The sequence below is a fragment of the Peromyscus maniculatus genome, chromosome 12, assembly GCF_049852395.1.
Source record: "Peromyscus maniculatus bairdii isolate BWxNUB_F1_BW_parent chromosome 12, HU_Pman_BW_mat_3.1, whole genome shotgun sequence".
NCBI classification, from domain to species: domain Eukaryota; kingdom Metazoa; phylum Chordata; class Mammalia; order Rodentia; family Cricetidae; genus Peromyscus; species Peromyscus maniculatus.
This window is the reverse complement of record NC_134863.1, coordinates 28,602,119-28,617,336: the sequence shown is the minus strand read 5'-3', so window position 1 is coordinate 28,617,336 and position 15,218 is coordinate 28,602,119. Positions and strand designations below refer to the sequence as shown.

The 15,218-nt window shown below is 41.1% G+C and overlaps 1 protein-coding gene across 2 annotated transcripts in view; it reads right to left on the bottom strand.

Annotated features, from left to right (window-relative positions):
• Positions 1 to 1,069: 1,069 nt before the first annotated feature.
• The window catches only part of Rabl3 (RAB, member of RAS oncogene family like 3), a 34,986-nt gene continuing 20,837 nt past the window's right edge, over positions 1,070 to 15,218 (bottom strand). For both annotated transcript variants that reach the window (XM_006975726.4, XM_076548842.1), the window contains 5 exons: positions 14,193 to 14,307; positions 11,676 to 11,826; positions 7,047 to 7,118; positions 3,411 to 3,449; positions 1,070 to 2,848 (listed from right to left, as the gene is read on the bottom strand). In XM_006975726.4, coding sequence (XP_006975788.1) covers positions 2,783 to 2,848; positions 3,411 to 3,449; positions 7,047 to 7,118; positions 11,676 to 11,826; positions 14,193 to 14,307 — 443 coding nt within the window. In that variant the 3' untranslated portion in view covers positions 1,070 to 2,782. The remainder of the gene's footprint in view (positions 2,849 to 3,410; positions 3,450 to 7,046; positions 7,119 to 11,675; positions 11,827 to 14,192; positions 14,308 to 15,218) is intronic.

Sequence of the window (15,218 nt, the reverse complement as noted above, 5' to 3'; positions counted from 1 at the left end):
ACAAAGAGAGGGAAAGATGGAGAGAGGAAGAAAGAGAAAGGGAGGGAAAGGAGAAGTGTGCACACCTCATGGCGAGGAAGGGAGGGAGGGAGGGAGGAAGGGAGGAAGGGAGGAAGGGGAAGAGGAAGAAGGGAAGGGTTTTTCTTAAAGGAGGATTTACATCAGGACGCAGGGCGGGTCCCCAAGGGGCGGGTCAGAATGCCAACAGTCATGCTTCATGAACACTCTTGAGGATGTCGGGCAAAAAACACTCACTTGGTAAACAGCTTTATTTGCTTGTAACAAATTTACTTCAGATGATTAGATTAAAATTTATTTATTTTTTTTGGAAACTATAGCTCAAAACTAAGTGCACAAATGTATATATTTGACAGCAAAAGTGTAAAATTCACTGGGAAGCTTGCCAGCTTCATAATGGCTGCTCTAACCGTACAGACCTCATTGAGATCTATAGACTTTGGGGCAGGTTAATTTGGGTGTGTGATGTTTATTTACAAGTTTTTTTTTTTTTTTTTTAACAAAAAAGTTCATAAAATTATAAAGAAAAACTATAGTTCAAAGAATCAAGCTGGTAGAAGAAATGGAATTGAAGATTATTAATATATCAAGTCTGGTCCCATAGCCATCACTGACGGGTTGCTTTTCTCCCATCCTTAAAAAAAAAGTTTTATTTATTTTTATTTTACATGTATGCAGAGTGCTTACAGAGGTTTGAAGAAGATGCCGGCTCCCCCGGAAGTGAGTTGTAAACTGCCCATGTGGGTGCTGGCAACCAAATCCAGGTTCTCTGCAAGAGCAGCAAGTACTCTTAGCCACTGACCCTTTGCTCCAGTCTCCCCGCCCCCACTTCCTCGCCCCCTCTCTCTTCTACAGGAGTACTTTGGTTCTGGCTGTCCGGGAACTCTCTCTGTAGATAAACTGACCTAGAACTCAGAGATCCACCTGCCTCTGCCTCTGGAGTGCTGGGATTAAAAGCGTGCACCAATGCCCAGCTCTTGTATTTAATAGGAAAGATATGACAGAAATTGGAATGGGTTTCTTAATTAAGAAGAAAGGAGAGAAAAAGGAATGGGTTTTAACTTAGTTACTTTTTATTAAAATTTTTGATATTGGAAACAAATCTAATACCTTGCACATGCTATGTAAATGTTCTACTGTTGAGTTGCATTTCATGCCCCTTGATTTAATTTTTAAAAGAAATATGAAGAGTTTTAGATAGTTTGGATAGGACTTTGTGTAGCATTTGGTTTCTACTTTCTCAACTTTACAGCCTCTGCCACAACATACTTGGGCCAAATTCCACACACAGATCATAATTTGCATAACACAATTATATCAGGGAACAATCAAACCAGCAAAGAAGCTGAAACTGGCTTTGGTCTTGCCAGTGAGGAGGTAAAGACAGAAGAGCCCAACTCGGGAGAAGTGCTCTTCCAGTCCCCAAGGACCGCCTTTCTGAGCTGCTCATACTCCTTCCCAAAATACCCTGCCTTCCCGAGTCCTTCTGAAATTTAGTTCAAATGAACGGAAGATGAACTTAGTAGTTCTTACCTGGTTTTAAAAGAACTGCAACTGTGTATTTATATTACTATTTTTTAATTTGGTGCAAAACTAGGGAGCAGAGAGCTTCAGCAGAGCAGAATCTGGATAATAAGGTGTTGAAGGCAGTAGCCAATTATAGTCCCTTTTTTGCAACCAATTTTATAAACTAAGGAAGAACTGGGCTGAGAGAATTAAACTGGCAAAAAAGATGGGCTAAAAAATAATGATGAACAATTATGCAAACACATACATATCACTGCTAAAAAGCTGTGGCGTGATTATGAAACCTCAAACAGTGGTTCATAATTTATGTGAATTCGTTACTTTGGAACTTACTTAAATACAGTGTTAACTCAAGGATAATATTCTTAGTTTACTGTTCATCATATTAAAGGGCATTTCAGGAGCTGAATTTCCTCTAAAAACTAAAACCAAAACCAGAAAAACAACAAACAAACAAACAAACCCCAAAGAGGCAATAAGTCTCTTACTGCCCGTGTGTAGCTCTCAGATTTCACCCCATTTCCAAACAGAAAGCAGAGACACTTGGAAAGCCGCACCCTAAGGAGCGGAGAAGCCATTGATGGCTCACAGAAGCCGCCTTTTCTGGTCTAGTCTCCATATATTATTAATTTGTATTTCTATTAACTCCAGCTATTAGTTCATCTCTCCCAGACACCAAGCCTTTTCCAGGGGAGAGGAGACAGGGTTGCTATTCTTAGGCATCCCTGTGTGTAATGAGGCCAGAGAAAATGAAATAACACCACTTAGCTTCTTTAAAAATGACAGAGATGGCTTGGGGTGGATAACTCAGGGATGGTTAACATGACCTTTCCCCACAAAAAGGTATAACGACACAGGTATGTTTCTGAAGTACTTAATTAAGCCTTCGGCAGCGAGTGTGGGAAAATCGCAGACCTAAAACGCCCTCTGGTTCCGAGCAAGAGTCAGTCTTCTCTGCGGTCCTCGTCACCGCTGCTTTACTGCACTGGTCTGACAGTATCTCAGATCCTCATGAGGCTTTTACATAAGCCATCAACAGGGACAGGGAGGTGAGCAACACAGAGAACAGGGACCAAGCAGGAGCTTCCACATCGTTGCTTTCTTTCAATTTTCCATGAGAGGGTGAGGTAGCGTTTTGAGATGTTTTCATCAAAGCCTGAGAAGTTAATAGCCTGACACAGGCAGAGGACAGCTGTGCAAACTGCCACCGCTCGCTCTTCCAAAGGGTGAGTGTGACTCAGTCATAATGGAAGTTCTTTAACGCTCCTCCTCCAAACCGCTTTCGATCAGGAAAGCCTGGAATCTGGAGGCAAGAAAGAGTCCTGTCAGGCTTCAGGCAGAAAGATTCAAATGTTAAAACCCAACTGTCTCCTGTTTCAGGTTCTTGCATGCCAGCCTGTTGCTCATCACAAAACCAGCTCTCTAAGATTTCACTCAGAAAACCATAGAATGATCAATAATAAAAAGAAACTCTCCAAATATGGAAAACATTTGCCTGCAAATTGGTGGAGTGTTGTCTGGAGTCCGAAAGGACAGATCTCCTGAACTCACCGACTGGACTTGGGTACAAATGGTCTGTGCTGTGGAAGACTCTACACAAACCCCTTGGAAGACTGGAGCAAACTATCTTCTGTCCTTACGTTACAGGGTCACCTCATCGCTGGACTCTTCTGGTAGTGCAGCTTCTTACTCACCTCTGCTTAGGTTTTCTCCTTTTTATTCAAGGGGCCAGGAGAAAGTAAGTTGCCTATACCTACAGAGAGCTTCTCCTAACTTAAAAAAAAAATCCCCTCTGGGAAAAACATTGGAAACCATCTCTTTCAAAATTTAAGAATCCATTTTATCAAGGAAAGATAGATACCAACCTGATTACCTTCTCTAAAAAAGTACCTCTTCTCTATGACCTGTGAGAAACAAGCAAAGACTTTAGGGCTTAGCATATTTACCCGGGAAAAGTGACAAATTATAATGGTCATTAATGTAACTATAGGAAATATTGCCAAATTAAAAATATTTTTAACATCTACAGACATTTAATAGAGTGAGCTAAAAATCTGGTGCTGGGGTTGGAGGAACAGCTCGGCAGGTGGGCACTTGTTCTTTTTGAGAGGACTGGAATTCGGTTCTCACCACCCATACTGGGCAGCTCACAACCACCTGCAACCAGCTCCACGGAATCCTACAGCACCTTCTGGCTTCTGCAGGTAATCTACACACGTGGCATTCACTCAAACACACTCACACATACACAGAGACAGACAGACAGACATACACACACCCCTTTAAAATGTGGTGCTAATGGGATTGAAACTGTGGGATTATTTCCACTAACGCCTACTCATTCCAAAAGGAAGGAATGATATACTAAACAACCAATGAGCAGGATACAGGGCCACATGCTATAACTGTGAGACTCTGTAATCAATCCCAATACTCAGGAAGCAGAGGCACGAGGATCAGGAGTTCCAGGCAAGCCTGGGCAACTTAGTGAATTTCAGGTCATCTGGATTATATAGTAAGGCCCTGCCTCAAAAGAAAACAAAACTCACAAATAAATAAAACACAAAAATTGAATAAGGGCAGAATCATGTCCCAATGGGTTCCTAGAGTATTGCAGCAATTGGGCTAAGTTTCCTAGCAGTCAGGTCCAAAGGATCCACAAGACAACACAAATCACTACAGCAGTGTATCTATTCTCAAGAGGGGACTGTGGGAGGCAGTGAGGAATTCTGTGCATCCTGCATGTGGATGACGGAATGACATCAAGCAGTCAGTGAGCTTCCCTTACGGGCTTCATTGGCATCCTTACTCGGTAGTTTCAGAGCTTGCTGCACTTGTCAGCAGGAGGAGCAGGCGGAAGCAGCGGAGACATCTTCATAAAACATTGCAGCTGGTCAAAAGTTCACAAAACGCGTCCTAACACAGTGGGCTTGAGGATCATGCTTTCAGGTGGTGGAGAGTTTTATATAAAATACTAATCCCATTCTGGCCCTGGAGATGCAGCTGTGATTACAGATGAGGTGTAGATAGACTAAGGCATTCACATCTGGAGTGATGACGTTCAGGAAGCTAGCTGACTGAGAGCATGGCCTGTCCTTTCCGGCCTGGGACAGCTTGCTCACAATAGACTAAAATACAAATTATTCAGGGGCTTTCTCTCTTTTTTTTTTTTTTTTTTTTTTATTTATTTATTACGTATACAGTGTTCTGTCTGCATGTGTCCCTGCAGGCCAGAAGAGGGCACCAGATCTCATTCCAGATGGTTGTGAGCCACCATGTGGTTGCTGGGAATTGAACTCAGGACCTCTGGAAGAGCAGTCTTATTTACGTGTTCTTAACCACTGAGCCATCTCTCCAGCCCGGGCTTTCTCTCTTGAAGACTATGTTTGGGTTAGTATTTAAGCCACAAGAGAGCCAGGGCAAAGATGCATTCATCGGCCTTTGAGGCAGAAAAGCTGGTTTCTGGTTAGTATATACCCTGAAACGCCAAGCCCCAAAGGACTGAGTCTTTCCTGGTTGTCAGCGGGACAGGAAAACCTTATCAATCTGGCGCAGAATTACTGAGAGAATGCAGGGGACTTGGGCCCCTCTGTAGAACAAGTCCCGGCATTCTGGAAGGTTTAATCCACAGAAAAAGGGCAAACTGCATGGCCAGGTGCTTTGGTTTCATATCAGTACACGTCGTGCAGACCAGGCAGTCTCCTTAATGACGGACTCCGTGAGATCTAGACAACAAAGGGAGCTTTCTCTGTTGCTGAGAATCCTTCACCCCAACTCACAAGGGCCTCTCTTACGCATATTGCTCCTTTCTTAAATCTAATCAAAGTACTATTTATTTATTTAAAATAAAGCACTACTGAGAGCTTTGGTCATGACGGTCTAAAATCCATTTTTCTCTAGGTGGGACTTAAGACTTTTTATATTAGAAAACACTTAAAACAAGCTGGGCGGTGGTGGTACACACCTTTATTCCCAGCACTTGGAAGGCAGAGGTAGATAGAGTTCGAGGCCAGCCTAGTCTAGACACAGAGTTCCAGGAAAGCCATGGCTACCCTGTCTTGATAAACCAAATCAAATTAAAGCAAAACAAAACATCTAAAAGTATACTTTCCAAAGGTCCAGATCTGAAACCTTTCCAGATCAAACACAGATCTATAGAATGTTATTCTTACGGATAGGATTTTGTATTAGATGGGGACTTGGATCTAAATCAAGCAAATGCTGCAACGTTTTAGGTTGGAAAACAATATGGAGAGGAAATATAATTCCTTGCACCACTTCCAGAAAGAGTGCTAATGTCTATGCAGCACCAGGCAGTGATCAGAAGCTGTTAATCTCCTAGCCCCTAGCTTGAAGGGTTGGCTATCCTAAGAACTGTGAGAATCACTGCCTGGGTACGTCTGTCCCTCTTGCCACACCCCAGTTAATAAGCTGTGAGTGAGATAAAATTTTCCTATTGGACACATAGGGGAGTGAACCTCACGGTAACATATTGAAAAGGGGGCCAAATATGAGAGACTCAAACAGTTAAAAGAAAAATGACCTGTATGGAAGATCTGTAAGAAGGGGAGGGTCTTTCTTAATTTAAAACTTATTTTATTTACATGTATATGTGTTTTGTGTGTGTGTGTATGTGTGTGTGTGTGTGTGTGTGTGTGTGTGTGTGTGTGTACCTGCTTGACTGTATGTATAACCCAGAGGCCAGAAGAGAGCACTGGATTCGCTGGTGCTGGAGTTACAGGTGGTTATGAGCAACTCGAGTGGGTTCTGGGACCCGAACCTGGGTCCTCTGCAGGGGTAGCAACTGTCTTCACCACTGAGCAATTTCTCCAGCACTAAAACGTATTTTTCTTAAGAACCACACTTAGATCTAATACAGAAATTAATCTTTCTCAGTAATGAATGCTGGAGAAAGTCCTTTACTTTGCTATACAAAATCAGCACCATGCCAGGCAGGTGCACAGCCCCGGATGAAGATGAGCAGTGCTCTAACTTACAGCATGTGAGCCGCACACATTCTCATTCTAGTCCAGTGCAATAGGGTGCTACACAAGAAATGTGAGCGCTTCTCACAGGGCAACAGCAGAGATTCAAGGAGACAGTGTAACTTTACAAAATAATAGTAATGTTTACACGGAAAATATTAACAGCTAAGAGACAAAAGACTTTAATCTCTGTTCAATGTCTTTTGGGATATGGAATAGTGAATAATTACACAAAGAGCTAAAAAAATGGGTAATTATAAATTGTTTAAGGAGGGCTCTGATATTGTTTTAAGAACCCAAATTGAATCCACTAGCCTTTACTCTTTGCTTAGAGAATGTTAGTGATGGAATAAGTACGTCAGCAGGCCTTGAGCAATTATTCCAACAGATAAGAGAGATCAAAACAGGCATTCAGGCTGTGAAGTTTTGGGCAAAGGAACAAAAGGCCACAGCATTCTACAAAGAGTTTAAGCTATCATATGTTAAGTTTAAAAATAACTTAATTGAAGCCATTACCTTATCAAAAAATCTACTGAGCTTGACAGCATTGGAGGAGCCTGCCGCTGAGGACCGTGGGTTTGTGCAATCCTGGAAAACAAAGACGCATCCAGAAGAGCCAGGAAGGGAAGCAAGCTCCAGTACCACTGTCCCCACCATACCCTCCTCCACATACTAAATCATCACAACTCTCATAAAACCCAAAGCGATGTGCAGATTACGATGCACGAACAGGAAAGCACCAAAGAAGGGAAAGCCATTTAGGCTTTGCCATTTGAGCAATACTGGAGGATACTGAGCCAACATCATCATCAAATAATTCCTGAAGGAAGCAGAATTGCTAGCAGTTTATTGCCAAAACAAAGGGACTTATCAGGTGACCTACATACGTTTACTTTGTCATTACAAACAGGACACACTTAAGGCCAGGAACTAAGTGTTCAACTAATGAAGTACTCTGCAGGCTGCATAATGGCTGGAAATATGAAAATAAGATTTAGTGGGCCTGCTGGGTGGTGGCGCACGCCTTTAATCCCAGTACTTGGGAGGCAGAGCCAGGCGGATCTCTGTGAGTTCGAGGCCAGCCTGGGCTACGGAGTGAGTTCCAGGAAAGGCACAAAGCTACACAGAGAAACCCTGTCTCAAAAAAAAAAGGTTTAGTGGGCCAAAGATCAAACAGTTGGCAAAGATTTCTCCATTTCTTCATATACTGCAAAGACATGCAGGTTTGATAATAATAAGCAAGAGATATATTATTATTAATATAATTAATATTCAGTAATAGAATTCAGTATTATCATTCAGTAAGATTCTTTAAGTAGGAACATGGAGCTCGGAGGAGGGGAAACAATCTGGGACACGAAGTCATCACAACAGCTGGCAAATGCCAGCGTTACACCACCATAGCCTGTTACCAGTGCGGCCCTCTCAAGAGATGGAGCAGGCTTTGATGTTTACCTCAAATGCCACCAAGACCAAACTGTGCAGATACCACTCCAGCTCTTTTGTGAAGAGAAGTGTCTCGTATACATCTGTGGGCCCTCTGTGCCCCTTGAGAAATTCCTGAAATTACTCTTGCTATATTTAATGATGATGTTTTTGTAACAGCCAGGCTCACGTTTCATTCTAATACATTTAAAAGCCATTTCCTGTTTTGTTCATCCACAGCATTGCAAGGATCACACTTTAAACAATGGCCAGAAACTATAAGAGTTCTCTATCCACCCCCCCCACACAAAGAAAAAGGGAGGGGTAGGGGGGAAGGGGGAAGCTGGCCAACTATAAGTATAAACTACTAGGGAAATCAGGAATCTTGGAAGCCAGTAATCTCTGTATTCAAATATCTGTGCCAACATTTCCAGATTGTGTAACCTGCTTAAGTCATCGAAAGTTGGGCTTACTCATTTGTGAAATGGGGACGATTCTCCTTAGTTTTGTGAGATTCAATGAGATATTGCAAGCCCGTCACATAGCAGACAATGGAATATCAATTCCCTTCTTCATTGTAAGAAAATGCTATCAGATTGAATTTTTAAGTACCAAATCATTTAATATAACACAGGTAATCCCACATGTGGATTGAATACCCTGGTATATCACTGTGCACTCTGCTGTATTTGCAATAATGTTTGAACACATTTCTGTACCAGTTGGGACATACAAGAAATCAACCTTAGACCTGCATTAGATGTTTTTGCAAAATGGGTATTGATTACCTCACCATCAGAATGTCAAATGATGACTCTAAATAAGAGTTAAAATTACAAAATTAAAAAAAAAACCGAAATCAAATAGCAAAAAACAAGTTCCCATCTTCCCCATAAAAATCAACTATTGGGCTCCACAATTCAAGTTGAGCAGGAAACCTGAAACTCCATGTGTTTTAGGGTAAAAATTTTGGAGTTGGAAGCTGGGTGGTGGTGGTGCACACCTTTAATCCCAGCACTTGGGAGGCAGAGGCAGGCAGATCTCTGTGAGTTCGAGGCCCGCCAGGGCTATAGAGTGAGTTCCAGGAAAGGCTCCAAAGCTACACAGAGAAACCCTGTCTCAAAAAACCAAAAAAAAAAAAAAAAAAAAAGTTTTTGGAGTTGAAAGGGTCATCTGTCATTGATCATGGCTGAGGGAAGCCTGAAAATTAATAGCTCTACATAGTTTGTCTAAATATGGCAAATGACTATAAACTAAATAGACACACAGGAGAAAAAGCGCCATATACAATAACCCCAGCATCCATTTTTATTCAAATAATTTGCATTTGCATCCACAGAAGGAAAGTCTGACTTCATTTCCGATATATGCATGTTAGATCATACTTCTCCACAGGTTTACGTAAATTCATACAAGAAACAGTGAGCCAGTACTGATGCTGTCATATTAGCCCCAGTCTGAGGTTTTATAGGTACTTGTTAAAGTTCTATTTTAAACTCCCATACTCAGCTGCTCTCTTGCACTATAATTCCCTGTATCCCCATTACCCACTTCTATGTTATATCTGTTGTGTTCTTGAAGGATACACCAACAAACTAAAGGCATGTTAAACTTAAACTCTTGGGAAACTGTACATGCTCAAGTCCTGTTGCTTATCTTTTTGTTTTGCTAACAACTGAAGCTGGCCCAGCCTTTGTAAGCTAAGGAGGAGTAATATGCATTTAGCTGGCTGTCGCAGAAACCAGGAGGCACTAGACAGAGACATATTCAGAAGCACATAAAGTTACTATTGGAACAAATTGTGTGTATTTAATGGCAAATTTCTCTTTGAAAATGATGTGCAAATAAAGTAACAGCAGCACAGATTCTACAGAGGTACCATATTTATATAATTTATGTGGTAGGAGTCCTCTGGAATACTATGGTCCAATGTTGACTACCCAGAATGTTTACACTGAGCATTCCATGGTGGCAGCTACAGAAAAGGGGGACACATTCCACTGCACAATAAAAAGCAATGGATGGCAGGCAGAAGTGAGTCAGGCATGGAGTAGAGGCAGTATTTATAGATGCTGATTCACTGAGCAAAAACTACCAGACTCACCTGAGTAATCTGTAAAGTGACAGTACTGCAGGGCCTGTAAGTCAGTGGGAAAACGCATGGTTCTCATGTCTGAGGCCAGCACCACGTTACAGAAAGCATCAGCAGAGTACTGACCCTGCCAGCACTGTGGACACAAAGCTCTAACTTGAAGGATGGTCACTAAAGACGTTCTTAGGCACTGTTGGTAACAACAGGCAGCAAGCTTAGGGTAACTGTGGATATAGATGATTTCAGAGTTCTTTCAGAGCCAACATTTTAAATCTTAGTTGAAGGGAATTAGGAGTAACTGTAGAACCCAGGCTCGACAGTCAAAGTGCCTTATTTGGCTTGAGTGCATGTTTCTCTTATGTTCATCTTTAAAATGGAGGTCAGCGTCTAAGTTCAAAGGTTGATGTGGAGATGGTACGTGTGATGTGATAGCTGTAAAGCCTTAAAACAGCAGCTGGTGAATAAACTGCCCTAAGAGCGCTGGCCATTCACACTATCCACAGGTAACACTGCACACCTGGAATGACAGTGTGTGACAGACGATGTGGCAACCCTGCTTATGAACAATGATGCCGTGTAACCATCACTGAAGCTGCAGGGGAGGTCTTTTCTGGGGAATGTGAACTGGTTTGTATGAGCTGTTTCCTAGCCTCGCTAGCCCTCTGTTCTGATTAAACTAGCTATCACAGTGAGGTTCTACATGCAAAACTTTATATAAATTAGTCTTTAGGATGCACTCCTAGTTTACAGTTTGTAACTTTCTTTTTTTTTTTTTTTTTTTTTTTGGTTTTTCGAGACAGGGTTTCTCTGTGTAGCTTTGTGCCTTTCCTGGAACTCACTTGGTAGCCCAGGCTGGCCTCGAACTCACAGAGATCCGCCTGGCTCTGCCTCCCGAGTGCTGGGATTAAAGGCGTGCGCCACCACCGCCCGGCTTAGTTTGTAACTTTCTTATACATCTGTTTGTGTGCCCTTCAAGATAATTCTGTGTTGTAAGCTGTTGAGAGGCTCGATCTTTCTTTCTTTTGGTTTTTGAGACAGGGTTTCTTTGTGTAGCTCTGACTGTCCTGGAACTTACTCTGTAGTCCAGGCTGGCTTCAAACTCACAGAGATCTGCCTGCCTCTGCCTCCTAAGTGCTGGGACTAAAAGACTTTTTCTTTTTTCTTTTCTTTTTCTTTTTTTTTTTCTTTGAGACAGGGTTTCTCTGTGTAGCATTGCACCTTTCTTGGAACTCGCTTTGGAGACCAGGCTGGCCTCGAACTCACAGAAATCTGCCTGCCTCTGCCTCCCGAGTGCTGGGATTAAAGGCGTGCACCACCATCGCCCCGCCTAAAAGACTTTTTCAAAAGCAACAATAACCAACATATAGTGTCACCTTAATTGATTTGATTCTTTTGAACTTGGTATGCTTTTTAAGTTTTCTCAAGAAAGAGTCTATGATTTGTACCATTCACAGAATACAGTTTGAGGATTCCAACAGATCAATGTGCAAGTTCAAAGTGAAAGAGATCCTCATGTGACATTCTAGATGCTGATTCTGGTCTGCTTTGTGTGTGGTGAGCCTCTACTTTGAGTATAAAGCGTCTTTGACTAGAATATAATGCAGACACATATTGGTGAAAACACATACCAAATTAATCTCTTCAGCATTGAAGTCCTCAGCCAAGAAAGCAGTCCTAATTAAAACTTCATGGCGCTTGGTTTCATGAATCTGGTCCAGTTTAGTCCCTATTACCAACAGTGGGATTTGGTTATCAGCAAATTGTTCTCGGTCATAATCCCTGTGATAAATAACCATGAAGAGGTGAATAGAATTTACCTTTCAAATGAAGATGTGTAGTATTTAAATGCAAGATGCTTACACAATTTTGGTGATAATTAACGAATTCCTCCTCATCACCTAGCAATCTCTTTTCCCCTAATTTCTTCCATGTGCTTATTCATTATCAACCCATCATCCATTGAATTCCAATTACTCATCTCATTACTCAATGGCTGTTCCCGTGTGTCTTTCTAACAGATAACTTGGATCATCTGTGACTTAACTGTCCACAACGCTCTGTCTTCAACCAGGTGCCAGCTTCAAAATTTTTGAGTGTAGAAGCAGAAAGTGGGTCTAAAGCTCAGCGTGTGGAAAGCCCAGGGGCCTAGCATGCAGTGCAGGTACTCCATGCACAAATTCTCTAACTTGCATAATGTATTCCTGGCTATGAGTAGTCAAAAAAAAAATCTTTTCAGAGTTAAAAGAAGTAGGGCAGCTGCAGGCTGGAGTAGAGAGAGCCCAAGTGAGACCAGAGCTTGGAATGGGAGTGGGAGGAAACAGGTGAAATGTTAAACATAATAATAAAAGGCAGACGGATTAGAACCAAATAATTATCCTAACATGACAGTCACGAGAGACAAAGGACCAACCATCAGAATCTCTCAGGGACAGAAGGGGGTCTATTATAATTCGTTTTATTTTTCCCCAAAGGGCTGAGTAACAATACGAATGATATTTCTCATTACTGAAAGGAACATAAAGTCCATTGTTGTTAATTAATTGAAATTCTATTCACCTGTTAGAAGCAAAGGAGCGCTAGATCTCTGACATGTTATAAGCTCTATTTACAACAGTCAGCAAAATCTGCTTTTGAACAATCAATACTGCATAATTCAATCAATAAAACCCACTGGAGCACAGCTTCTCTTCTCTCTTGTCTTTCTCTTTGAGCAATCTAAGCTGGGATGGGAGGAGAGGGCTACCACTTCTCTCTATCCTTTACAATGAGCTTACAGAGCCTCAGCTATAGTTCCATCTCAGAACACAGTTGGCTTGAACTATGTAAGCCATCTCGTCTAAATATCATCATCTGTTTTATTTGCACTGAAGCCAATACTAGCTCAAGTTCAAGGCCTATGAACCAGCACCTTCTGACCTACACACGCCTGACTTAGGAGACATGGTTTGAACTGAAATTTGAATTACTAGAGGATGAGGTTTTTGGGGTACCTTCCTTCAGAATTATTTATTTTTCTTATATTCACAAATCCTCTCGTGGAAAAATTTGTGTTTTCTATCAAATACCATCTTTGACACTTACACTCTGCTATTTGAAATCTTATATAATCTCTTGTAGATTACATGTAAGTATATATACCTGCTCTCTTTTTCTTGTTAGCTTTTCATTTTATACTACAAGTGCATACAATGATTCATCACTTAAATATTAATTTTAAAAGAAAATTATACCACACTGATTTTGGTTTTCCTTATCGCTTTTTTCATAAAAATCACCATCCAATTGAAATTAGATCTTGAAATCATTTTAAAATCATTACATAAAAAACTGATGGAGGATCTTATTATGGACAGATATGGCTAGCACTTCCCCAGAAATCTGTTTTATATACACAATAACCCTTTGAAAAACAAAACCAATTATGCATCTTTTCAACACTATAACTATCATTGAAATGAGATTTAAGAGCCAAGAAATATCCTTCAAAGACACAACTGGGCTTTTGATTTTGCTGTTTTATTCTTTAAAGTGGTGCTAGGGATTGAACCTAGGGCTTCATGCATGCTAGGGAATGAGTCTACTGAGCTACAGGGTCAGAACTCTAGGGAGGAACTAGTCACACAGGCTCACACTTTCAAAGGGAGTAGACACACACGTCAATAGAACCGAGTCCGGAAGCTGACCTGTACAGATACGGTCAACTGACTTCGTCAAAGGAATAAAGGCGACTCAGTGGAGATAGGAGATAGGATAATCTTTTTAACAAATGATGCTGGAACAAGTGACATTCAAATCTAAAACTAACTGAAGCCCAAATCACACATATTATATAAAATTAAAGCAGATCATAAATCTACTATAAACCCCAAATTATAAAACTTACAGAAAAACACAGAAGAAAGTCTGTATGATCTGAGATTAAGCAAACAGTTCTTAGAGCCAAATCCAGAGTAGGAAAACTAAGTAATTAGATTTTATCAAAATATAAACCACTGCCACCAGAGATGCCATTCAGATAAGGGAAAGACCATATATAGGCTAAAATATAGAACCAATCACACATCTTGCAAAGTTTTATTTTGTAAAGTGAATTCTCAGGGTTGCAGACATATTTAAAACCAACTGTAAAGTAATTCCAGGCTTACCCGTTTGTCACCAGGACTCCAGATGGAACCAAATCTCTGTTGAGAACTTCCAATGACCAGCGATATAAGTTTTGAGATGACTTCTTATTTGTTAAGTCATGTACTAAAATAATACCTAAAATAAACCAGTAAAATGATGTCAGTACTCATCAGCGCCTTTTACTTTACAAGCAACAAGGACAAGCTTAGTAAGTACACATCTCAGGGGCTTAGTGATCTAGTATTCAAGTATGACTAACAAAATCAGACAAGTATTTCAAAAGGTCCTCTCTAAACATTTTCAAAAAACTAACTATAAAGCTTTGCCACTAATATACTTTTAAAAGTGCTTTCTTTTTCTTTCCCAAAGACTAGCAGAATGTCATAAAATATTCAGAATGCCTTTTGATACTCTCATCCAGCAGTCCCTGAGTGCCAACTTCATGCTTGGAACTGCTTATAGAAGCATTTCACCAATGAAGAACATTATTTATTAACAGATTACAGTCATTCAAAAATTATACGGTTTCTGCACTGGTAAACTGTATTAAAATAGCATTGCTTTAATTGTTACAACTGCTATTTTTCCTTAAAAAAACAAAAAACCCAGGGTCTTCTACACCCAGGATACTGGCTTGGCTTACTGTGCGCCCAGCCTGGCCTGCAATTCTTCAGACTCCTGCCTCTTTCTCTCAGATCCGAGACACAGGTCTGTGCCACACTTTCAGCTCAAGTGCTAATCTTCTGTTCTTAAATTTTCACTTCTCTCTATGTGTATGTGCGTCTGCCTGTGCACACACATGTGTGCAGGTGCCTGTGGAGGCGGAAGAGGGCAGTGGATCTCCTGGAGCTGAGATTACAGACAACTGTGAGCTGCTATGTGGTTGCTGGGAATCAGAGCTGGGTCCTCTCCCAGAGCAGCCAGTGCTCTTAACTGCTGAGCCATCTCTCCAGCCCCTCAGTTGTTATTCTTTAATAAACAAATATTGAACTGTAGAGCTTTTGAATCTCATCAGCTCAACAGTTTAATCTCTTTGTTCTTTGAGT